Source organism: Phaenicophaeus curvirostris, chromosome 5, assembly GCF_032191515.1.
Source record: "Phaenicophaeus curvirostris isolate KB17595 chromosome 5, BPBGC_Pcur_1.0, whole genome shotgun sequence".
In the NCBI taxonomy this organism is placed as follows: domain Eukaryota; kingdom Metazoa; phylum Chordata; class Aves; order Cuculiformes; family Cuculidae; genus Phaenicophaeus; species Phaenicophaeus curvirostris.
The window spans coordinates 70,456,937-70,480,147 of NC_091396.1; the positions used below are offsets into that span (position 1 = coordinate 70,456,937).

Here is a 23,211-nt window from a genome sequence, read left to right on the forward strand (position 1 = left end):
ACAGCCTCGCGTGCCCCGGCTCCGCGTGTTTCTGCAGCGCTCGGCTCGGTGCGGCGGCGCTCGGCTGCCCCTGGGCAGGGCCCCGCACAGAGCGCTCCCATTGGCTGCGCCGCGCGTCACTCAGCGAGCGGCGGCCAATCAGCGCCGGGAGAGCGCCCGGGGGGCGGGCCGAGGCGGAGCGCGGGCGGGTGGTTCGAGCTCCGCACGGGGCCCGGGCGCCGCCCGCCCTCGCTGCCCGCCGGGGCCCGCGGCCGCAGCGGCACCGCTCGGGAGCGGCTCGAACGGGGCCGGGTCGGGTGAGTCAGAGGCGCCCGGAGAGGCGCGGGGGAGCGCTCTGTGGCCGGCGGCGCCGCTCCGGGCTCGCTGTCCGTGAGCCGCGGCCCTCCCGGGGCCGGCTCGGGCTCAGGGGCGGTCGGGGCCTTCGGGGCTGCGTCTGCGCTCGGCGTGCGGCCCCGCGGGGGAGATCCCCGCTCGGGAGGGGGAGGAGGGAGCGGGGGAAGGGAAGGAGGGGAGAGAGGGGGAAAGCAGCGGGGGAGGATGGGGCACAATGGGAGGAGAAGGGGGGAGAGAAGGAGGTGGGGAGGAGGGGAAGAGGGGAAGGAGCGGAAAGGGAGGTTTGGAAAGCGCTTTTGTGTTGTCGGTCTAGAGAGAGCGGGGGGTGTCGCTTTTTTGGGGTGTCGTGCGCGGTGGCGAGAGCTGCAGGGGCGGGGGGGGTCATTTCAAGCACGGTTACTTGGAGTCTTTTTCCCTAACAGCTCGTTCCTTTTGCTTTGATGCAGGATTATGGGGAGGAGGGGACTGAGTGCCCGTGGGTTGAAATCAGGGGAGCCCACAAGAAGGCTGATGTTGCGATGGAGTCTGTTACAGACCAGCCAGCCGAGAAGAAGCAGCTGATGAGCTCTTCTATCAACAACTGGGGATAGTCTCAAGATTGCTCCCTCTGGTCCTCGTGGCACACTTCAACCTTCCAGATATCTGCTGGAAGTACAATACAGCGGAGAGGAAGCAGTCTAGGAGGTTCCTGGAGTGCGTGGGAGACAACTTCCTCACACGGCTGGTGAGTGAACTGACAGGGGAAGGTGCCCTCGTGGACCCGCTGTTCATGAACAGAGAAGGCCTGTGGGGGATGTGGTAGGAGGACACCTGGGACAAAGCAATCACGAGATGATGGGGTTTTCAGCTCTAGGTGAGGTGAAGAGGGAGATTAGCACAACAGTCACATTAAACTTCCAGAGGGCAGACTTTGGACTGTTCAGAAGGCTGGCTGGCAAAGTCCCGTGGGAGACAGTCCTTAAGGGCAGGGGAGCCCACGAGGGCTGGGAGCTCTTCAAAAAGGAAATCCTAGCAGCTCAGCAGCAAGCCATCGCCATGCTCCGGAAAAGGAGCCGGCAGGGGAGAAAACCGGCTTGGTTGACTAGGGAGATCTTGAGAGACATCAAAAAGAAGAGGAGGGTCTATGAGCTTTGGAAGAAGGGACAGGCATCTTGGGTGAACTACAGGGAGGAAGTGAGATCGTGCAGGGAAAAAATGAGGGGGGCTGAGGCCCAACTAGAAATCAGATTGGCTAAGTCTGTGAAAGATAACAGAAAATCTTCCTATAAATACATTAACAATAAAAGGAGGACTAGGGAGAGTGTTCAGTTCCTATTGGGTGCAGAAAGGGCAACAGTGACAGGGGACGAGGGCAAGGCTGAGGTACTTAGTGCCTTCTTTGCCTCAGTCCTTAACAGTAAGGAAGTAAGTGCCCTCTGTACTCGGCACTGGTGAGACCGCTCCTCGACTCCTGTGTTCAGTTCTGGGCCCCTCACCCCAAGAAGGATGTTGAGGCTCTGGAACGAGTCCAGAGAAGAGCAACAAAGCTGGTGAGGGGGCTGGAGAACAGGCCTTATGAGGAGCGGCTGAGAGAGCTGGGGGTGTTTAGCCTGGAGAAGAGGAGGCTGAGGGGAGACCTCATTGCTCTCTACAACGATCTGAAAGGTGCTTGTAGAGAGAAGGGTGCTGGCCTATAGAAAAAAATTTTTCACAGCAAGGGTCATTGGGCACTGGCAGAGGCTGCCCAGGGAGGGGGTTGAGTCACCTTCCCTGGAGGGGCTTAATGGGCGGGTGGAGGAGGTGCTGAGGGACGTGGTTTAGTGATCAATGGGAATGGTTGAGCTCGATGGCCCAGTGGGTCCTTTCCAACTTAGTGATTCTATGATTCTTTTTGCTTTGTCAGCAGAGACAATCTGATGGAAGTGTTGGTGATGAGAGAGCCCCTGTGGGATCCCGAACCCTCCTCAGGGAGACGGGGAGAAGTGACGTGGCGGTGCCCTCCAGGCTAGGAGCTTTCGGGTACGTGGCTTTCTCAGGACTCATTCTTCTTTGTTAATCACCGTCGATCGAGTTGACGGCACTAGCTGGAGCGTTCTCCACTTTGGGTTAGTATGTGACGGCATCGCGTTTAGTGGATCGAGACAACAATATTAGGGTGCCAGGGGCTTCGCCAGCTGAACCTGTGCTCGCCACACAGCATGAACATGGCACACACACGCCAGGCCCACGCCCCACACATGCAATTCACCCCCCGTGCACATTGTGCTGCCCCCATGCACATGCCAGGCTAGCGGCACAACCACCCCATGCACGTGCTTTGAACATGCAAGTGGCATGCCACACGCGCCACAGAGCCCTTGTACACATCGCAACATGTCACACAGGCCACGTGCATGTTATGTGCATGCTGTGTACATGCCATCCTCAGGCAATGCATATGCTAGCAATGCACCATGAAGATGACACAACAGCCAAGCACACACCTTGCACACACAAGCAACATACCACACGCATGTATTGCACACGCAGGCAACATGCCACGCATGTTGCTTTTCTTGCTTTTCTTACTTAAGCTCCGATTGTCACCTGTAACTGGACAAATGCCTCTGTTAGCATCGTGATGGTATTCTGAGGTGGCGTTAAAAATTCCTTAACATATCGTGCACGTCTCTCTTAGCTCACAGCCCAAAAAGCCAGTCAGGATAATGTCCTTGCTGCAGAAAACCTGGCAGAAGTCTCTCAGCACAGCCCCGCTTTTTCAAAGCCCGATATTCTTCCATCTTCCATCCCGTCGTGAGGAGTAACGGTGAGTGAGCTGGCACGGCACGGGGGGAGGAGGAGGATGAACTTTATCTGCTCTCCGCTGGCTAAACGAAAGGGCTGTGGGACCATCTTCATGGCATCGTTGCCGAGCGAGGCCTCGTGTTGTTGCCCTTTAGCGTTCCTTTGCACGTGTGTACGTGTGCGCTTACGCACGAGTTGATGTTGCGTCACGGCTGTCGGGTGAAAGCCCCGGGGAAGGCGATGGCCGAGCAGAATGCGCGCAGGCCGTCCGACGCTGTTCAGAAGGCGGTTGGATCCCCGACGAGCCTGCAGAGGCACCTCAGGGCCCCACAAGGGTGAAACATTCATGTTCATAAGGCGTGGAGACGGATGGTGGTGTAACTAAGCGGGTAGCTTCGCTGTCGGGATCTGCAGCTGGAAGCTGTTGTGGGGTCGTCCCGTGGGTCTGAATTTTTCCAGTGCGGAGGCCGTGTGCTGGGACCGCAGATCTGTTGCTAAGCCAGAGGGACCAGCTCTAGGGGTGCAAAGGTGACGCGGTGCTGGGCGTCCTCGCCACACGAGAGTCGGCAGCACCGGGAGCCTCCTTAGCTTGAGGGTGTCTGCAGCTGAAGTGGCTTCTTTTGCCTCTCTCTGCACAGATTGGGCAGATCTCATCCTTCAAGGGAACGCAGAAGGCTCCGTATGCTCCCAGGTCCCGTAGAAAGGGAAGTTTGTGAATTCCCCGACTGCAGTAACCCCTGCTGCTGCCTGTGGATTGTTGCGCCAAAGACACCCTTCGTGCAGGGAGGGGGCACATGGGAGATGGGGGACGTGCTTACGTAAAGATTGTCTGGCGGGCGGTGTGTCTCCTCGGAGCCGTGTGAAAGCCGACCTCCGCTTTCTCTTCCCCTCTAGAGCGGGCCGAGGATGGGCTGCAAGGCCGAGAAAACCAGAGCGAGGCAAGTGGCCAGCCAGACTCAAAGTGGGGAGAAACGCTGATGCCTGGTGAACAAAGGAGTTTCCACTGCTGAAAGGGGTGAGAACAGACGTCGTGAGCATCCTTCTGTTGGGGGCCGGCAAGGGGACTAGAGCCGCTTCTCTGGGGAGAACTTGCACACGGCATGAGGGTTCTGTCATGGGAGGTGACTGAAACCCGATTCCCGATCCTGGCTTCGTGAAGGAGAAGAAAGGGCTGTGAGACCTGAAGGCAGGGCTCTGCTTCGAGGCAAAGGTGAGTGCCCCATGCACACGCCATACACATTCTAGGTTCACGCTATGCTCACCCTATGCATACGCCATGCACAAGCCTTGCGTACGCCACTGCGCCCATGCACACGCTGTGCACATGCCAGGCTCATGCCACAACCACCCCATCCACATGACACGCACACGCCTTGCACACACAAGCAACATGTCACACACACCACACATGCCACGTGCTTGTTATGTTTATGCCTCGTACATGCTCACACGCACCACAGACACGGCAGCACGCTGCCCTCCCGCTGGCTGCGGCCAATGGGATGCAGGCTGGGACTGGGAGAGGGACAGTGCCCCGTGTCCCTCCCGTCCCCCCGAAACCCTCCTGTCCCTGCCCAGGGTGCCGCATGGGGCCAGGGGGAGGGCGGGGATACACAGCCTTTCCTCTTATGTTTGCTCTCTTTTTTAGTTTCTCTATGACAGCTTTATTGGACTTGAGTTTTAGCCTCGTGATTATGCGTAAGACGTGGCTGAATGTGACGGGAAGACTGCTGGGAAAATGGCAAGAAGAGGATCGACAAGAAACAGTGGAACACGCCCTTTAGAGTTTGCTGCTCGTCCCGCTGCTGAGAAATGGGAGTGTCCCTGAATTTGCTACTGCATGAGACAGATTGAAGAAGTTTAATAGAAGTTCAGTTCTATCTAAATGGTAGATGGGACTGTGCTTATGTAAAGCATATTGTATGTAACTGTAACCAATACGCTTCCACGCACTGTATCTCAGCAGCTACAACATGGAAGGGATCTTTTAATCTGTACAGTTTTTTAACAATGATAATTGACGTTTGGTGGCTTAATAACATCTATAATTTTATGTCATTTCTATCAAGCCTGGCTGTCATACATTGAACTTTCAGTAAACCACCAACATTTTATACTTAGGAGTAATTTCTTATTACCCATCCTAAGTGGGATGCTATAGTTATGCTGTTAAAAGGGTGGGTCTTATTCAAAACGTCTGAAGGTCATAGTTGGGTTGGTTAAGTCTGTGCCACACCTGTTGTCAGCAACTAGGTACAGGTGAGGAGTTTGCCCCTTAAAAGGCCTCTTGATTTAGAGCTGGCTCTCCCCTGCAGCTGGAGCATTCAGTGAAGGAAGGGGCTACAGAAGCCTGCCTTTCTTCCTTTCTTTGCTGGGTTTTGAACAGTCGTGTGGTTTTCTTCATGGTGCATTTGAGCCTCCAGTCATCGTTTCTTCTGTGAGTTTCAGGTAATGCTTTTGCTTGTGGGTTTGCCTTTTAGTCTTAGAGTAAAATTGGTTTGCAATGTGGCAGCTTCAGAGAAATGTTACCACAAACGTTTGAAGTCAATGTCGTCTTTCTTTGTTCTTGTTTTATTAGTAGAAGTAGGGATTATTTTTTTTAGCTTTTTTTTTTTAATCTATTGGGGCCCTAAGGATTTAGGTTCAGCCTAAATAAGATTTCCAGTGTAGTTTTAGCGATATCTGTTACCGTTTTTCCCAGAGGTGGTTTGTTTAATTTGGGGTTTGTGTCGTAAGCAGTTGAAAATTATGTTTGCCTAGAACTTTTTGATGAAATGCCCAAGAAAACTGTTAGCTTGCCTCTTCCTAGCCAAGCTGGGTTTTTTTTTCATATTTTATGTATTTTATTTCAGACTGTAATGCCGAACAAAACTGCTACAATTTTACTGTAAATAGAGCTCAGCCCTAACTCGGTCTCTGCCGTTTCTAGAAGTTGTTCCAAAACCATCACGTGGCTTGGCACAGTTAAATACAATTGGCAGTCTCTGCTCCGTAAAGGTACTTAATGGAGCCACTGTGCAGGGTGAGCTGGTTTTCACATTGGGATGCAGTGAGGTTTATGCGAGTTAGCGCAGAGGGCACTGCCAGCCCTGTCCACGTCGTGTCTCTCTCAGCTGGAGTTGCTGTGTGTTGCTTGGAAAACGCCCTCGGTTTGGTTCTGGCTTCTGCAGGACATCCTCATATAAAATTTCACACAGGGAGTAACCGAAACAATTGTATAACTGGAGGGAATGGATAATGAATCAAACTCTATAACTCCGTTAAGGGTTATAAAGCAGGTATGTGTTTATTCGCCGGTGGGTGCGAGGGGCTAATCCTCCTAACTCACACACCGTATGGTCTGACAAGCAGATACTTGCACAGGCGCAGTGTCGTGGTGTGGGGCTCAGGGCTGAAGTCGCCTCCATCTTCCTCGTGAATCGTCCGTGAGCCCAGTCTGTGCGCAGGCGCCTTCTCGTCCTGGTCGAGCTCCGAGTCCGCAGAGCAGGAGGCACTCGGCTTCCCCTTATCAGTGACTGAGCTCCTCCCTTATCACCATCCAGGGTCTTGGAGGCCTTTGCTAGCAGACAGTGCCTATTTCAGTGAGCTAAGCCCTCTAAATTTTTCGAGCTTTTCCCCTGTCTCATATGCCCGCACATCACACACACCTGCTTCCTAACCCTTAACAGAGTGAGAGAGGGTGATTCCCCAAAACAATAGAAGGGCGAACTGACCCTCGAAGGGCAAATCGACCATATAAGGCAAACTGGGAAAACGCCTTAAAAGGGCAAACTGGGCAAATTACCGAAAACTCCTGAGTGAAGAGACGGTGAGAGACTCGGGGCGGGCCCGCCGCCATCTTGAGGGAGGGCAGGGCGTGTCGGTTTCCCCACCATCTTGAGTGAGGGCACGAGGGGACTGCCGCCATCTTGAGTAAGGGCACGAGCCAGTGAGAATGCGCGGGCTCGCCGCCATCTTGTGTGTGGGTATGGCGTATTGGTGTCGCCGCCATCTTGAGTGAGGGCACGGGGAAAGAGACTGGTGGGCTCGCCTTTATCTTCAGTGAGGGCACGGCGTGTTGTATTCTCCGCAATCTTGAGGGCACGGGAGAGGGAGACTGGCAGGCCCACTGCTATCTTTAGTGAGGCCACGACGTTCTGGTGCCGCCGCCCTCTTGAGAGAGGGCACGGTTCCCGCCGCCATCTTGAATGAGGGAAAGGCGTATCGGTTTCGCCGCCATCTTTAGTGAGGGCACGGGTTCTCGCCGCCATCTTGAGTGAGGGCATGGTATGTCGGTGTCGGCGCCTTCTTGAATGAGGGCACGGCGTGTCGGTATCGCCGCCATGTTGAGTGAGGGCGCGGGGAGGGAGACGGGTAGGCCCGCCGAAATCTTGAGTGAGGCCATGGCGTGTCGGTTTCGCCGCCATCTTTAGTGAGGGCACGGGGGGCGGAAGGGGGGGTCCTCGCCGCCATCCTGAGTGAGGGCATGGCGTGTGGGTGTCGCCGCCATCTTGAGTGAGGGCACGACGAGGGAAACGGGAGGTCACGACGCCATCTTTATTGAGGACACTGGGAGGAAGGCGGATGGGCCCGCCGCCATCTTGAGTGAGGCAACCGCCAATTGACCAGAACAGGGCAAAGCGACCATAGGAGGGAAAATTGACCATAAAGGGAAAATTGACCGTATAAAGGCAAACGGGGCCAATATCCATAAAAAGGCAACTTGACTATAAAAGAGCAAATTCGCCACAAAAGGGCAAATTTGCCATATAAGGGGGTAAGGAGCGACACGGAACAACACAACACGGAACGACACTCGTGCCCCAAACCCCCCGGGCACCCTGAGTTATAGAGTTTTATTCCGGAAAACGCAGCGAGGGGTTAAAGAGCCTCTCCCCCTCCACGCCCTGGCGGCTTTCAAACGCCGCGCCTCCCCCCGGCTTCCTCCCCCCGTTGGCTGAGCCGCTCGTCACTCGGAGCGCGGCGGCCAATCAGCGGCGGCAGCGCGGCCGGGGGCGGGATCCCTGCGCTCGGGGAGAACGGGGGGACTCAGTGCTGCCGCGCCGTGGCCGCGGAGCGGTACTGCAGCCCGGGGCGGGGGAACGGGACGGCCCCCAGGGGCGGGCGGGGCGGGGAGCGGAGAGCCGGGCGGGGAGCGGGGCGGTTCGCAGAGCGGCTCGGATCCGCTCGGCTGCTGTCGGCTCCGCGCGGCGCCGTTCGGGACGGCTCGGCTCTGCTCTCCGCTGCCCTCCCGCCCGCCGCCGGCTGCGGCCAACGGGGTGCGGGCTGGGGCAGGGACAGCGCCCCCAGGGCCCCCGTGTCCCCCCCAGGTCGGGAGCGGCTCGAACGGGGCCGGGTCGGGTGAGTCAGAGGCGCCCGGAGAGGCGCGGGGGAGCGCTCTGTGGCCGGCGGCGCCGCTCCGGGCTCGCTGTCCGTGAGCCGCGGCCCTCCCGGGGCCGGCTCGGGCTCAGGGGCGGTCGGGGCCTTCGGGGCTGCGTCTGCGCTCGGCGTGCGGCCCCGCGGGGGAGATCCCCGCTCGGGAGGGGGAGGAGGGAGCGGGGGAAGGGAAGGAGGGGAGAGAGGGGGAAAGCAGCGGGGGAGTATGGGGCAAAATGGGAGGAGAAGGGGGGAGAGAAGGAGGTGGGGAGGAGGGGAAGGAGCGGAAAGGGAGGTTTGGAAAGCGCTTTTGTGTTGTCGGTCTAGAGAGAGCGGGGGGGGTCGTTGTTTTGGGGTGTCGTGTGCGGTGGCGAGAGCTGCAGGGGCAGGGGGGGTCATTTCAAGCACGGTTACTTGGAGTCTTTTGCTGTAACAGCTCCTTCCTATTGCTCTGTCAGCAGAGAGAGTCTGACAACTGATGATGAGAGAGCCCCTGCGGGATCCCGACCCCTCCCCAGGGCGAGGGGGGAAGCGACGTGGCGGTGCCCTCCAGGCCAGCAGCGTTCAGGTACGTGGCTTTCTCGGGGCTCACTCCTCTTTGCTAATCACTGTCGATCGAGTTGACGGTGCGAGCCAGAGTGTTCTCCGCTTTGGGTTAGCAAGCAATGGCATCGTGTTTGGTGAATGCCGGATTGAGGTGACAATACCAGGGTGCCGTGGGCTTTGCCAGCCGACCCTGCGCACACCACGCACAAGCCATTGTCCCCACGCACACGCCGTGCACGTGCCAGGCTAGCGCCACAACCACCCCACGCACACTCCACGCGCGTGCTTTGAACATGCAAGCAACACGTCACACAGGCCATGCACGTGTTTTGTGCGTGAAGTGTACGTGCCATCCCCAGGCAGTGCATACGCTAGCACACACCATGAAGATGAAACATCAGCCATGCACACGCCCTGCACACACAAGCAACATGCCACGCATGCCATGCACGTGTTATGTACATGCCACACACACACCGTGCACACACCAGACACACTGCAAGCACGCTGCACGCATGCCAAGAGGGGAAGGAGGAGAAGGGGTTAGCTTTGGAAAGCGCTTTTATGTTGTCAGTGTAGAGAGAGCCAGGAGGGAAGTCGCTTCTTTGGATTTAAAACTCTTCTGTGTCGCAGAGTTTTACAATGGTGCAACATCCGTAACGCTTGCTGCAGATCCTCTCGGTTCAGACATTTCTCTGTTTCCTGTTACACTGAATACCTGTTTAGCCTTCTTGTCTGTTTTGAAGCTTAACGTCTTTTTAGACTTCCTTTTAGTATTTGTGTTAAAATACGTCTGGTAACAGCGGCAAGTAAGGGGAGTTGTCGCATTCTTAACGGTAACTGTAGAGTTAAGGTACCTTGAGTGCCTTGGGGAAATGCAGACACACCTCCCTCGTCCTTGCAGAGCACTATGGAGCCTTCCCATGTCTCTTCTACGCTCGCGGCGGAAGAAGAGGAGGGCGCCCATGGTGAAACAGAAGCGATTGCCATTCAGGTGAGAGGAGAAACATCCAGTCAGCACAGATTCATGAAAGGCAGGTCTCGCCAAACTAACCTGATCGCCTTCTATGACGAAGTGACTTGCTTACTGGATGAGGGAAAGGCTGTGGATGTATCTTCTTGGACTTCAGTAAAGCCTTTGACATGGTTTCTCAAAGCATCTTGCTTCAGAAACTGTCACCTCTGGCCTGGACAGGCGCACAGTCTCCTGGGTGGAAAACTGGTTGGATGGAGGGCCCAGAGAGTGGTGGGAAATGGTGTGAAATCCAGCTGGAGGCCAGTGACAAGTGGGGTTCCCCAGGGCTCAGTGCTGGGTCCAGCCCTGTTCAACGTCTTTATCAATGACCTGGATGAAGGCATCGAGTGCACCCTTAGCAACTTTTGCGGATGACGCTAAGCTGGGTGGAAGTGTGGATCTGCTGGGGGGTAGGGAGGCTCCAAAGGGATCTGAACAGGCTGGACCGCTGGGCAGAGTCCAATGGCATGAGGTTTAACAAGGCCAAATGCCGGGTCCTGCACTTGGGGCACAACAACCCTGTGCAGTGCTACAGACTAGAAGTCTGTCTAGAAAGCTGCCTGGAGGAGAGGGACCTGGGGTTGTTGGTTGACAGCAACTGAATATGAGCCAGCAGTGGCCCAGGTGGCCAAGAAGGCCAATGGCATCTTGGCTTGGATCAGACACGGCGTGGCCAGCAGGGCCAGGGAGGTTCTTCTCCCTCTGTAGTCGGCACTGGTGAGACCGCTCCTCGAATGCTGTCTTCAGTTCTGGGCCCCTCACCACAAGAAGGATGTTGAGGCTCTAGAGCGAGTTGTTTTTTTTTACGGGAAGGGTCATTGGGCACTGGAACAGGCTGCCCAGGGAGGTGGTTGAGTCACCTTCCCTGTAGGTGTTTAAAGGTCAGGTGGGTGAGGTGCTGAGAGGTATGGTTTAGTGAGTGATAGGAATGGTTGGACTCGATTATCCTGGGGGTCTTTTACAGCCTAATGATTGTGTGATTCTGTCTCTTTCCTCACAGCCCAAAAAGCCAGTCTGGAGAATGTCCTTGTTGCAGAAAACCTGGCAAAAGTCTCGCAGAACAGCCCTGCTTTTTCAAAGCCCGGTATTCTTCTGTCCCGTCGCGAGGAGTAACGGTGATTTTCTCGTGCTTATTGCTGCCCCCTCAGCGTCTGTCCTGTTCTCTAAGTGTGGCTGAACCGGTGCCTCAGGAGGTCGCCAGGTGGGAAAGAGCGGCTGCTAAAATATTTTTCCTGTTAGCTCAAGGGCTAAGGTATCCCGTGGCGCTGAGCTCGGGGCGATGAGATGGAAGCGCGGCCTTTCAGAGGCTGCTGTACCTGGGTCAACCGCAGTACGCCTGCCTCCTTTGAGGAGAGCCTCTGTTTGGAAAACTCGGTTGCTTGTCCTCCGTCCGGCTGCATCGGAGTGGCAGGAATCGCTAGAGGAGCGTGGTGGGCTCGGGCCCGTCTGGCACAGCTCAGAGGATACCGGGTGCTGGGGTGTCGTGTGGTGGCAGGAGCTGCAGGGGTAGGAGGTGGTTCATTTCAAGCACGCTTACTTGGAGTACTTTGCTGTAACAGCTCCTTCCTTTTGCTCTGTCAGCAGAAAGAACCTGGCAGAAGTGTTGGCGATGAGAGAGCCCCTGCGGGATCCCGACCCCTCCCCAGGGAGTTGGGGGGAAGCAACATGGCGGTGCCCTCCAGGCCAGCAGCGTTCAGGTACGTGGCTTTCTTGGGACTCACTCCTCTTTGCTAATCACTGTCGATCGAGTTGACGGCACGAGCTGGAGTGTTCTCTACGTCGAGTTAGCATGTGACGGCATCACATTTGAGTCTGTGCCAGATCGAGACGACAGTACTAGGGTGCGATGTGCTTCGCCAGGTAAAGGGATTATGCAAGAGCATACTAAAGCAGCCAGTGTCGCTGTTGAGCTGCCTTCAGACTGTCTTTTCCAGTTTCCCTGTTGCAAACTGACTCCTCGTTAACTTTACAGCTGCTCTGAAAAAAAGCTCCCAAAGCCAGCCCCGCAAACGACAGAGACAGCTCTGCCGAGCTGGCTGGGTTTCCAAGCTCTACAAGCGTGGTCGTGGAAGCAGAATGATCTCTGTAAAATCCACAACCTCGAAGCGTGCCTCGCGTCTTCCTGGTGGCTCACGCACGTGCCCGAGGCAGCGAGCGCACTTACAGACAGGTGCCTCCTGCCTTCTTCGCACCGATGATCCCCCCCAACCCCACTCCCCTGCTGCCAGTTTCACCCTCGTCAAAACTGCAAGTGTTTGCTTCCTTTCGGCTTTGATTGCTGTTTTCACAGGTTCATGTGGCAAACCCGGTGCGCGAATAAATACCGCAGCGTAGGAGTGAAGCCGGCGACCAGCCACTGACCTTGCCGAAGTCTCCCGACGTCTCAGGTAGTTGCTGGCGTGGATGGGCTTGCATGTGATCATAGGAAGGAGGTCTCATTGCTCTCCGCTCTCTTGACAGGCGGAGAGGAGTGGGAGCGGTTGCTTTTGTGCGGCTGCTCAGCCTCAAACCTACACTCGGTTCTGTTCTTGTTATGCTTGATGTGCGGGTGGGGGTGAGCTCTGTCTGAGGCACGGCACGCGGACAGTGCCGTGTGGTCTCCGTGGCCTCGCTTCGCCTCCAGGCATCTTGTTCTTTGGAGGCCAAACCAGGCTTTGTTCCTTCCTACAACTGTCGCGTGCCTGAACTAAACCAAAATGCCTCATCCGATCGCTGCCCGTCTCTGCCGGGCTGAGTCCCTTTCCTGCAGAGGCTTTGGTGACAGGCGCTTGCTGAACGGGTGCCGACGCGTGTGTCTGGAAGAGCTGCCTCGCCGTCGCACCTCTCGCCTCCGCGCGCGTGTTTCTCAGGCCTGTAGTCTGGGCCAAGCTCGAGTTGCGTGCAGTGACGTGGTTCCTGCCAGCCGGCGCGTTGCAGGTCTGACCCCGGCAAGAGAAGAGGCGTGCCGGGGGGAGCCTTCTGTGCCTCTGGAGGAGGATAAATAGCAGGGTGCCCGGGCTGCTTTTCTACGCTGGGCTGTCACGTGGGCGTGATTTAGAACATCTTAGCGTAACGAGTTTACACGGGGTAAGGCTCGGTTTGGTTTTGTTTCTCTTTTTGACCAAGTTCATCTAACAGAATAACTGTTAAAACGAATCACGTTCTCTATGGACTTCTCTGAAACTTGGTCCGGTGACACTGCTTTCCGTCTGGCGAGTCCTCCCGTTCCTTGCGGTTTCCTTTCGGGGGGGATGAGTGAAACCCTTGGCCGTTCTTTTGAAGGAGATTCTCTTCTCGGCTTGCTTTGTGGGGGCTGTAGAGCAGGGGCTGCGGGAGTTGGAAGGTCAGAGAAGGAAACGTGGGTGAAGGAGGAAAGCGTTTTTGTCCTGGGGCCGAGGGCCGCCTCGTCTCATCGCCCTGCTAACGATCCTTTCTGTGCATTCCCTCCTGCAGGTCTCTCTCCTCTGTGCAGCGTAGGAAGTGGATTCCTCTCCTCCTGCGCACGCCCAGCTGGAAGACGCGGCCTCGTCCAGACCCTCTGTCCCGGTCGCGCTGCCGCCACCTTTGCTGCGTGACTGGGAAGAGCGTGTCTGTCTCCAAGGATCCTTCGGCCTCTTCTGCCCAGGTGTGGGGAAGCCAGAGGACCCCCGTGGAAACCAGTGGTGTCCACATTAAAGCTTTTGATCGGTCGCCGACTGCCGTATGCATTTTTCAGTGTTGGAAGTGAAGAAAGAAGGTGGTGGAGGCAGTTCGGGGCGCGTGGCGATGGTGCCGCGAGCCACAGTCCAGCACGGGGAGCGCCGTGCTGCGCAGGCTCCGAGTTGGCAGCCGGCTGCACGCTGTACGGGCGGCCGATGGGCTTAGACGGGCTCGCTGGCGGCCGGGGGCACGTGCCGGCTCCCGATGGCGTGCGCCACTCGGAGGGAGAGCGGTGCAGGTCAGTGACGTTTCCCGGCCGCAGAGGGCTCGGAGAGCGGCCCCTCGGCAGGGAGAGCGGAGCCCGCAGCCGCCGCGGTGCCCGTGAGCGCAGCCCTGCTCGCCGTGGGACCGGAGCGAAGGGGCGGCCCGGGGGAAGGCAGGCGCGGTCTGCGCTGCTGCGGAGCCCGGCAGCGGGGGAGGGTGTGCGGGCAGCGCCGCGGGAGCTGCTGCTCCGGGCGTTCGGCGCCCGTCGGGATCGAACCCGCGAGGGGAGAAAACGGTAAAAACGGAATCGACGGCAAAAAGAGCTTCGGCCGGCTCGGTGCTGCCGCGTCGTGGCCGCGGGGCGGTACTGCAGCCCGGGGACGTGTGGCGACTCAGTGCTGCCGTGCCGTGGCCGCGGACGGTACTGCAGCCCCGGGCGGGGGGCGCGCACAGGGGCCCGATCATTGACCATATAAGGGCAAACCGGGCCAAGTGCCATAAAAACGAAAATTGCCATAAAGGGGCAAATTGAGTATATGAGGGCGAACTTGGCCAACTGCCGTAAAAGAGCAAAGTGACCATATACGGGCAAATTGCCATAAGAGAGAAAAGTGACCCTGTAAGGGAAAACTGGGCCAATTGCCATAAAAGGTCAAATTAACAATATAAGGGCAAATTGAGCACATAAGGCAAACTGAGAAAATTGCCCATAAAAGGGCAAATTGAGCAAATAAAGGCAAACTGGGCCAATTACCATAAAAGGGCAAATTGAGCATATAAGTGCAAACTGGCCAAATTGACAATAAGAGGGCAAATCGTCCATCGAACGGGCACAGGACACGGCACGGGCAAAGCGGGATCCAGAGGCAACCAATCAGAACGCAGAGCTGGCAAAGTGGGATTGAGAAGCGACCAATCAGGGTGCGGAGGAACAGCCAATCAGAAGGCAGCGCTGTCAAGGTGGGATCGAGAAGGGACCAATCAGAGTGCGGAACGCACAGCCATTCGATGCCCTAGGCAAAGAATGGGGGGACTCAGTGCCGCCGCGCCGTGGCCGCGGAGCGGTACTGCAGCCCGGGGCTGAGGGGGACGGGACGACCCACAGGGGCGGGGCGGAGAGCAGGGCGGGGCGCGGGGAGGGGAGCGGTGCAGAACGGAGAGGGACAACGTCCCGTGTCCTCCTTTGAAGCCCCCCCCCGCCCCTGTCCGCGGTGCACAAGTCCCCTCGGCTCGGCCCCGCGCGGTTTGCTCAGGCTGCGTTGGGTTCCGCTCGGTGCCGGCAGGCTGCCGTTGAAAGGGGCCCCGCGGGGACAGCGGGCGCCATGCTAAAGGGAAAGCAGTGGCTCCATGAGGTGCGCCGCCATGTTGTACGGCACGCATGCGCAGTGACTGCTAATGGGCGCCGCCATGTTGGACGGCACGCATGCGCAGTGACTGGTTATGGGCGCCGCCATGTTAGGCTGCACGCATGCGCAGTGACTGCTTACGGGCGCCGCCATGTTGGACTTCACGCACGCGCATTGACTGCAAATGGGCGCCGCCATGTTGTACGGCACGCATGCGCAGTGACTGCCTATGGGCGCCGCCATGTTGCACGGCACGCATGCGCAGTGACTGCATATGGGCGCCGCCATGTTGGACGACACGCATGCGCAGTGGCTACATTATAGGCACCACCACGTCGTACGGCACGCATCCACAGTGGATCCTCCGCTCAGCCACCGCCAGCCAATCAACGCCCGTACAGCGGTTGTAGGGCGGGCCCTGCAGCGAGCGCTCCCAGTGGCCGGAATCCCTGCGCTCGGGATGAATGGGGCGGGGACTCAGTGCTGCCGCGTCGTGGCCGCGGAGCGGTACTGCAGCCCGGGGCGGGGGAACGGGACGGCCCACAGGGGCGGGCGAGCCGGGAGGGGCGGGGCGGGGAGAGAGGCGGAGAGCGGCTTGCAGCCGCGCGGCGCCGTTCGGGACGGCTCGGCTCTGCTCTCCGCTGCCCTTCCGCCCGCCGCCGGCTGCGGCCAACGGGGTGCGGGCTGGGGCAGGGCCAGCGCCCCCAGGGCCCCCGTGTCCCCCCCAGGTCGTGAACGGCTCGAATGGGGCCGGGCTCGGGTGAGTCAGAGGCGCCCGGAGAGGCGCGGGGGAGCGCTCTGTGGCCGGCGGCGCCGCTCCGGGCTCGCTGTCCGTGAGCCGCGGCCCTCCCGGGGCCGGCTCGGGCTCAGGGGCGGTCGGGGCCTTCGGGGCTGCGTCTGCGCTCGGCGTGCGGCCCCGCGGGGGAGATCCCCGCTCGGGAGGGGGAGGAGGGAGCGGGGGAAGGGAAGGAGGGGAGAGAGGGGGAAAGCAGCGGGGGAGTATGAGGCACAATGGGAGGAGAAGGGGGCAGAGAAGGAGGAGGGGAGGAGGGGAAGGAGCGGAAAGGGAGGTTTGGAAAGCGCTTTTGTGTTGTCAGTCTAGAGAGAGCGGGGGGTGTCGCTTTTCTGGGGTGTCGTGCGCGGTGGCGAGAGCTGCAGGGGCAGGGGGGGTCATTTCAAGCACGGTTACTTGGAGTCTTTTTCCCTAACAGCTCGTTCCTTTTGCTTTGATGCAGGATTATGGGGAGGAGGGGACTGAGTGCCCGTGGGTTGAAATCAGGGGAGCCCACAAGAAGGCTGATGTTGTGATGGAGTCTGTTACAGACCAGCCAGCCGAGAAGAAGCAGCTGATGAGCTCTTCTATAAACAACTGGGGATAGTCTCAAGATTGCTCCCTCTGGTCCTCGTGGGAGACTTCAACCTTCCAGATATCTGCTGGAAGTACAGTACAGCGGAGAGGAAGCAGTCTAGGAGGTTCCTGGAGTGCGTGGGAGACAACTTCCTCACACGGCTGGTGAGTGAACTGACAGGGGAAGGTGCCCTCGTGGACCCGCTGTTCATGAACAGAGAAGGCCTGTGGGGGATGTGGTAGGAGGACACCTGGGACAAAGCGATCACGAGATGATGGGGTTTTCAGTTCTAGGTGAGGTGAAGAGGGAGATTAGCACAACAGTCACATTAAACTTCCCGAGGGCAGACTTTCGACTCTTCAGGGGGCTGGGAGCTCTTCAAAAAGGAAATCCTAGCAGCTCAGCAGCAAGCCATCGCCATGCTCCGGAAAAGGAGCCGGCAGGGGAGATAAACAGCTTGGTTGACTAGGGAGATAGTTGATAGGGAGACTTGAGAGACATCAAGAAAAAGAGGAGGGTCTATGAGCTTTGGAAGAAGGGACAGGCATCTTGGGTGAACTACAGGGAGGAAGTGAGATCCTGCAGAGGGAAAATGAGGGGGGCTGAGGCCCAACTAGAAATCAAATTGGCTAAGTCTGTGAAAGATAACAGAAAATCTTTCTATAAATACAATGACAATAAAAGGAGGACTAGGGAGAGTGTTCAGTTCCTATTGGGTGCAGAAGGGACAACCGTGACAGGGGACGAGGGCAAGGCTGAGGTACTTAGTGCCTTCTTTGCCTCCGTCTTTAATAGTAAGGAAGGTTGTTCCCTCTGTGTACAAACCCAGGAATTAAAGGAGCAGAATGAGGCTCCCATGATCCAAGAGGAGGTGGTCACAGCATTGCTTGCCCAGCTAGACACCACAGGTCTACGGGGCCAGATGGGATCCACCCAAGAGTGTTAAAGGAGCCATGGATGTGCTAGCCAAACCCCTTTCCATCATCTTCCAACAGCCCTGGCTGACTGGGGAAGTCCCACTGGACTGGAGGCTGATGTTGTGCCCATCTACAGGAAGGGTCGCAGGGAGGATCCAGGGAACTCCAGGCCTGTCAGTCTGACCTCAGTGCTGGGAAAAGTCACGGAACAGGTGATCTTGAGTGCTATCGTGAAGCACATGCAACAGAGCCAGGTGATCAGGCCCAGTCAACATGGGTTCACAAAAGGCAGGTCTTACCAAACAAACCTGTTAGCCTTCTGTGACAAAGTGACTCGGCTGCTGGATGAGGGAAAGGCTGTGGATGTTGCCTTCTTGGACTTCAGTAAAGCCTTTGACACAGTCTCTCGCAGCATTCTGCTTCAAAAACTGTCAGCCTCTGGACTGCACGGGCGCACACTGTCCTAGGTGGAAAACTGGTTGGATGGTCGGGCTCAGAGAGTGGTGGGAAATGGAGTTAACTCCAGCTGGAGGCCAGAGACAAGTGGGGTTCCCCAGGGCTCAGTGCTGGGTCCAGCCCTGTTCAATGTCTTTATCAATGACCTGGATGAAGGGGTTGAGTGCACCCTTAGCAAGTTTGTGGATGACACTAAGCTGAGGTTGTTTAGCCTGGAGAAGAGGAGACTGAGGGGAGACCTTATTGCTCTCTACAACTACCTGAAGGGAGATTGTGGAGAGGAGGGAGCTGGGCTCTTCTCCCAGGTGACAGGGGACAGGACGAGAGGGAATGGCCTCAAGCTCCACCAGGGGAAGTTCAGGCTGAACATCAGGATAAAATATTACACGGAAAGGGTCATTGGGCACTGGCAGAGGCTGCCCAGGGAGGAGGTTGAGTCACCTTCCCTGCAGATGTTTAAAGGACGGGTGGATGAGGTGCTGAGGGGCATCGTTTAGTGGTTGATGGGAATGGTTGGACTCAATGATCCAGTGGGTCCTTTCCAACCTATGGATTCTATGCTTCTATGATTCTTTTTGCTTTGTCAGCAGAGACAATCTGACAGAAGTATTGACGATGAGAGAGCTTCTGTGGGATCCCGACGCCTCCTCAGGGAGAGAGGAAGAAGCGACGTGCTGGTGCCCTCCAAGCCAGCAGGATTTGGGTATGTGGCTTTCTCGGGACTCATTACTCTTTGTTAATCACTGTTGATCAAGTTGACGGCACTAGCTGGAGCGTTCTCCGCTTTGGGTTAGCATGTGACGGCATCGCGTTTAGTGAACGCTGGATCGAGACAACAATACTAGGGTGGCAGGGGCTTCGCAGGCCGAACCTGTGCACGCCACCCAGCATGAACATGCCACACACACGCCAGGCCCACGCCCCACACATGCAATTCACCCCCCACGCACATTGTGCTGCCCCCATGCACGTGCCAGGCTAGTGCCACAACCACCCCATGCACGTGCTTTGAACATGCAAGTGGCATGTCACACACGCCACAGAGCCCTTGTACACATCGCAACATGTCACACAGGCCATGCGCATGTTATGTGCATGCTGTGTACATGCCATCCACAGGCAATGCATATGCTAGCAATGCACCATGAAGATGACACACCAGCCACGCACACAGCTTGCACACACAAGCAACATACCACGTACCACACGCATGTATTGCACACGCAGGCAACATGCCACGCGTGCCCTGCATGTGTTGTGTACGTGCCACACACTCCACACACAGGCCATTGCTTCCATGCACATTCCAGGCTCATGCCACAACAGTCAAGCACATGTCGCGCACACGCCTTCCACATGCAGGCAACATGCCAGGCATGCCACACACTCCATGCGTATATTATGTACGGGCCATGTACATACCATACACACGCCATGCACACGCTAGCACATACCATGAAGATGACGCGCCAGCCAGGCACACGCCGCGCACACGCCAGACACACTGCAAGCACGCCGCACACACGCGAAGAGGGAAAGGAGGAGAAGGGGAGCTTTGGAAAGCGCTTTTATGTTGTTAGTGTAGAGAGTGCCAGGAGGGAGGTCGCTTCTTTGATTCTCTTCTACAACCAGGCTTCTTTGCATTTAAAACCCTTCCGTGTCACAGGGTTTACAACGGTGCAACATCCGTTACGCTTGTTGCAGATCCTCTCGGTTCAGACATTTCTCTGTTTCCAGTTACACAGAATACCTGTTTAGCCTTCTCATCTATTTTGAGGCTTAAGGTCTTTTTAGACTTCTTTTTAGTGTTTGTGTTAAACTATGTCCCGTAACAGTGGTACGGAAGGGGAGTTGTTGCGTTTTTAATGGTAACTGTAGAGTTAAGGTACCTCAAGTGCCTTGGGGAAATGCAGACGCACCTCTTAGAGGTCCCTCATCTTTGCAGAGCGCTGTGGAGCCTTCCCATCTCTCTCATACGCTCGCGGCGGAAGAAGAGGAGGGCGCCCACGGGTGAAAGGGAAGCGGTTGCCATTCAGGTGAGAGGAGTAACGTCCGCTTTGCAGCTCTGAGCAAGGGTGACGTTTGTGATGCTGACTCCTGGTTCGGGAAGCAGTTTCTGGCTCCTCCGTTTGTTTCTCTGTGAATGAGGGCTCGGTGTATCGGCCCGGCTTCTGCGCCAGTGGCGTGGTCCTGTCGTTGACCACATCGTCGTTCATCGTGCGTGGGGGTGGGGGGCTTTATCTGTTTTCTTACTTAAGCTCCGATTGTCACCTGTAACTGGACAAATGACTCTGTTAGCATCGTGATGGTATTCCGAGGTGGCGTTAGAAATTCCTTAACGTATCGTGCACGTCTCTCTTACCTCACAGCCCAAAAAGCCAGTCCAGAGAATGTCCTTGCTGCAGAAAACCTGGCAAAAGTCTCGCAGAACTCCCCTGCTTTTTCAAAGCCCGGTATTCTTCCATCTTCCATCCCGTCGTGAGGAGTAACGGTGAGTGAGCTGGCACGGCACGGGGGGAGAAGGAGGATGAACTTTATCTGCTCTCTGCTGGCTAAACGAAAGGGCTGTGGAACCATCTTCATGGCATCGTTGCCGAGCGAGGCCTCGTGTTGTTGCCCTTTAGCGTTCCTTTGCACGTGTGTACGTGTGCGCTTACGCACGAGTTGATGTTGCGTCACGGCTGTTGGGTGAAAGCCCCGGGGAAGGCGATGGCCGAGCAGAATGCGCGCAGGCCGTCCGACGCTGTTCAGAAGGCGGTTGGATCCCTGACGAGCCTGCAGAGGCACCTCAGGGCCCCACAAGGGTGAAACATTCATGTTCATAAGGCGTGGAGACGGATGGTGGTGTAACTGAGCGGGTAGCTTCGCTGTTGGGATCTGCAGCTGGAAGCTGTTGTGGGGTCGTCCTGTGGGTCTGAATTTTTCCAGTGCGGAGGCCGTGTGCTGGGACCGCCGATCTGCTTGCTAAGCCAGAGGGACCAGCTCTAGGGGTGCAAAGGTGACGCGGTGTTGGCCGTCCTCGCCACACGAGAGCCGGCAGCACCGGGGGCCTACTTAGCGTGAGGGTGTCTGCAGCTGAAGTGGCTTCTGTTACCTCTCTCTGCTCAGATTGGGCAGATCTCATCCTTCAAGCGAACGCAGAAGGCTCCGTATGCTCCCAGGTCCCATAGAAAGGGAAGTTTGTGAATTCCCCGACTGCAGTAACCCCTGCTGCTGCCTGTGGATTGTTGTGCCAAAGACACCCTTCGTGCAGGGAGGGGGCACATGGGAGATGGGTGACGCGCTTACGTAAAGAGTGTCCTGCGGGTGGTGTGTCTCCTCGGAGCCGTGTGAAAGCCGACCTCCGCTTTCTCTTCCCCTCTAGAGCGGGCTGAGGATGGGCTGCAAGGCCGAGAAAACCAGAGCGAGGCAAGCGGCCACCTAGACTCAAAGTGGGGAGAAACACTGATGCCTGGTGAACAAAGGAGTTTCCACTGCTGACACGGATGAGAACAGATGTCGCGAGCGTCCTTCTGTTGGGGGCCGGCAAGGGAACCGCTTCTCTGGGGAGAACTTGCACACGGCCGGGGGGTTGTGTCATGGGAGGTGACTGAAACCCGATACCCGATCCTGGCTTCGTGAAGGAGAAGAAAGGGCTGTGAGACCTGAAGGCAGGGCTCTGCTTCGAGGCAAAGGTGAGTGCCCCATGCACACGCCATACACATTCTAGGTTCACGCTATGCTCACCCTATGCATACGCCATGCACAAGCTTTGCGTACACCACTGCGCCCATGCACACGCTGTGCACATGCCAGGCTCATGCCACAACCACCTCATCCACATGACACACACACGCCTTGCACACACAAGGAACATGTCACACACGCCACACATGCCATGTGCTTGTTATGTTTATGCCTCGTACATGCTCACACACACCATAGACACGGCAGCACGCTGCCCTCCCGCTGGCTGCGGCCAATGAGATGCAGGCTGGGACCGGGAGAGGGACAGCGCCCCGTGTCCCTCCCGTCCCCCCGAAACCCTCCTGTCCTGGCCCAGGGGGAGGGTGGGGATACACAGCCTTTCCTCTTATGTCTGCTCTCTTTTTAGTTTCTCTAAGACAGCTTTATTGGACTTGAGTTTTAGCCTCATGACTGTGGATAAGACGTGGCTGAATGTGATGGGAAGACTGCTGGGAAAATGGCAAGAAGAAGATCGACAAGAAACACTGGAAGGAATCTTTTAATCTGTACAGATTTTTAACAATGATAATTGATGTTTGGTGGCTTAATAACATCTATAATTTTATGTCATTTCAATTAAGCCTGGCTGTCATACATTGAACTTTCATTAAACCACCAACATTTTATCCTTAGGAGTAATTTCTTATTACCCATCCTAAGGGGGATGCTATAGTTTTGCTGTTAAAAGGGTGGGTCTTGTTCAAAAACCTCTGAAGGTCATAGTTGGGTTGGTTAAGTCTGTGCCACACCTGTGGTCAGCAGTTAGGTACAGGTGAGGAGTTTGCCCCTTAAAAGGCCTCTTGATTTAGAGCTGGCTCTCCCCTGCAGCTCGAGCATTCAGTGAAGGAAGGGGCTACAGAAGCCTGCCTTTCTTCCTTTCTTTGCTGGGTTTTGAACAGTTGAGTGGTTTTCTTTGTGGTGCATTTGAGCCTCCAGTCATTGTTTCTTCTGTGAGTTTCAGGTAATGCTTTTGCTTGTGGGTTTGCTTTTTAGTCTTAGAGTAAAACTGGTTTGCAATGTGGCAGCTTCAGAGAAATGTTACCACAAACGTTTGCAGTCAATGTCGTCTTTCTTTGTTCTTGTTTTATTAGTAGAAGTAGGGATTTTTTTTTTAGCTTTTTTTTTCTTTAATCTATTGGGGCCCTAAGGATTTAGGCTCAGCCTAAATAAGATTTCCAGATTTCCAGTGTAGTTTTAGCGATATCTGTTACCGTTTTTCCCAGAGGTGGTTTGTTTAATTTGGGGTTTGTGTCGTAAGCAGTTGAAAACTATGTTTGCCCAGAACTTTTTGACGAAATGCCCAAGAAAACTGTTAGCTTGCCTCTTCCTAGCCAAGCTGGTTTTTTTTTCATATTTTATGTATTTTATTTCAGACTGTAATGCCGAACAAAACTGCTACAATTTTACTGTAAATAGAGCTCAGCCCTAACTCGGTCTCTGCCGTTTCTAGAAGTTGTTCCAAACCCGTCCTGTGGCTTGGCACAGTTAAATACAATTGGCAGTCTCTGCTCCGTAAAGGTACT

At 56.3% G+C, this 23,211-nt stretch overlaps 1 protein-coding gene and 1 long non-coding RNA gene across 10 annotated transcripts in view; both read left to right on the forward strand.

Annotated features, from left to right (window-relative positions):
* The first annotated feature begins 209 nt into the window (after window positions 1–209).
* LOC138721647 (uncharacterized) overlaps window positions 210–23,211 on the forward strand; it is a 42,260-nt gene continuing 19,258 nt past the window's right edge. Inside the window, exons 1-9 of one of the 9 annotated variants that reach the window (XM_069859005.1) lie at window positions 210–296; window positions 780–1,057; window positions 2,216–2,331; window positions 2,990–3,118; window positions 3,735–4,306; window positions 4,745–5,544; window positions 8,910–9,019; window positions 9,902–9,991; window positions 11,013–11,213. In XM_069859005.1, the coding sequence (XP_069715106.1) occupies window positions 9,921–9,991; window positions 11,013–11,213 (272 nt within the window). In that variant the 5' untranslated portion in view covers window positions 210–296; window positions 780–1,057; window positions 2,216–2,331; ... (3 more) ...; window positions 8,910–9,019; window positions 9,902–9,920. Of the gene's footprint in view, window positions 297–779; window positions 1,058–2,215; window positions 2,332–2,989; window positions 3,119–3,734; window positions 4,307–4,744; window positions 5,545–8,229; window positions 8,437–8,887; window positions 9,020–9,901; window positions 9,992–11,012; window positions 11,214–23,211 lie in introns of those variants that run through there. The other 8 variants (XM_069859007.1, XM_069859004.1, XM_069859008.1 and 5 more) reach the window with 8 other exon arrangements.
* On the forward strand, window positions 12,646–13,684 carry LOC138721649 (uncharacterized). Its single transcript, XR_011337577.1, has 2 exons — window positions 12,646–13,078; window positions 13,445–13,684. It is a non-coding gene; the product is annotated as an uncharacterized lncRNA (long non-coding RNA).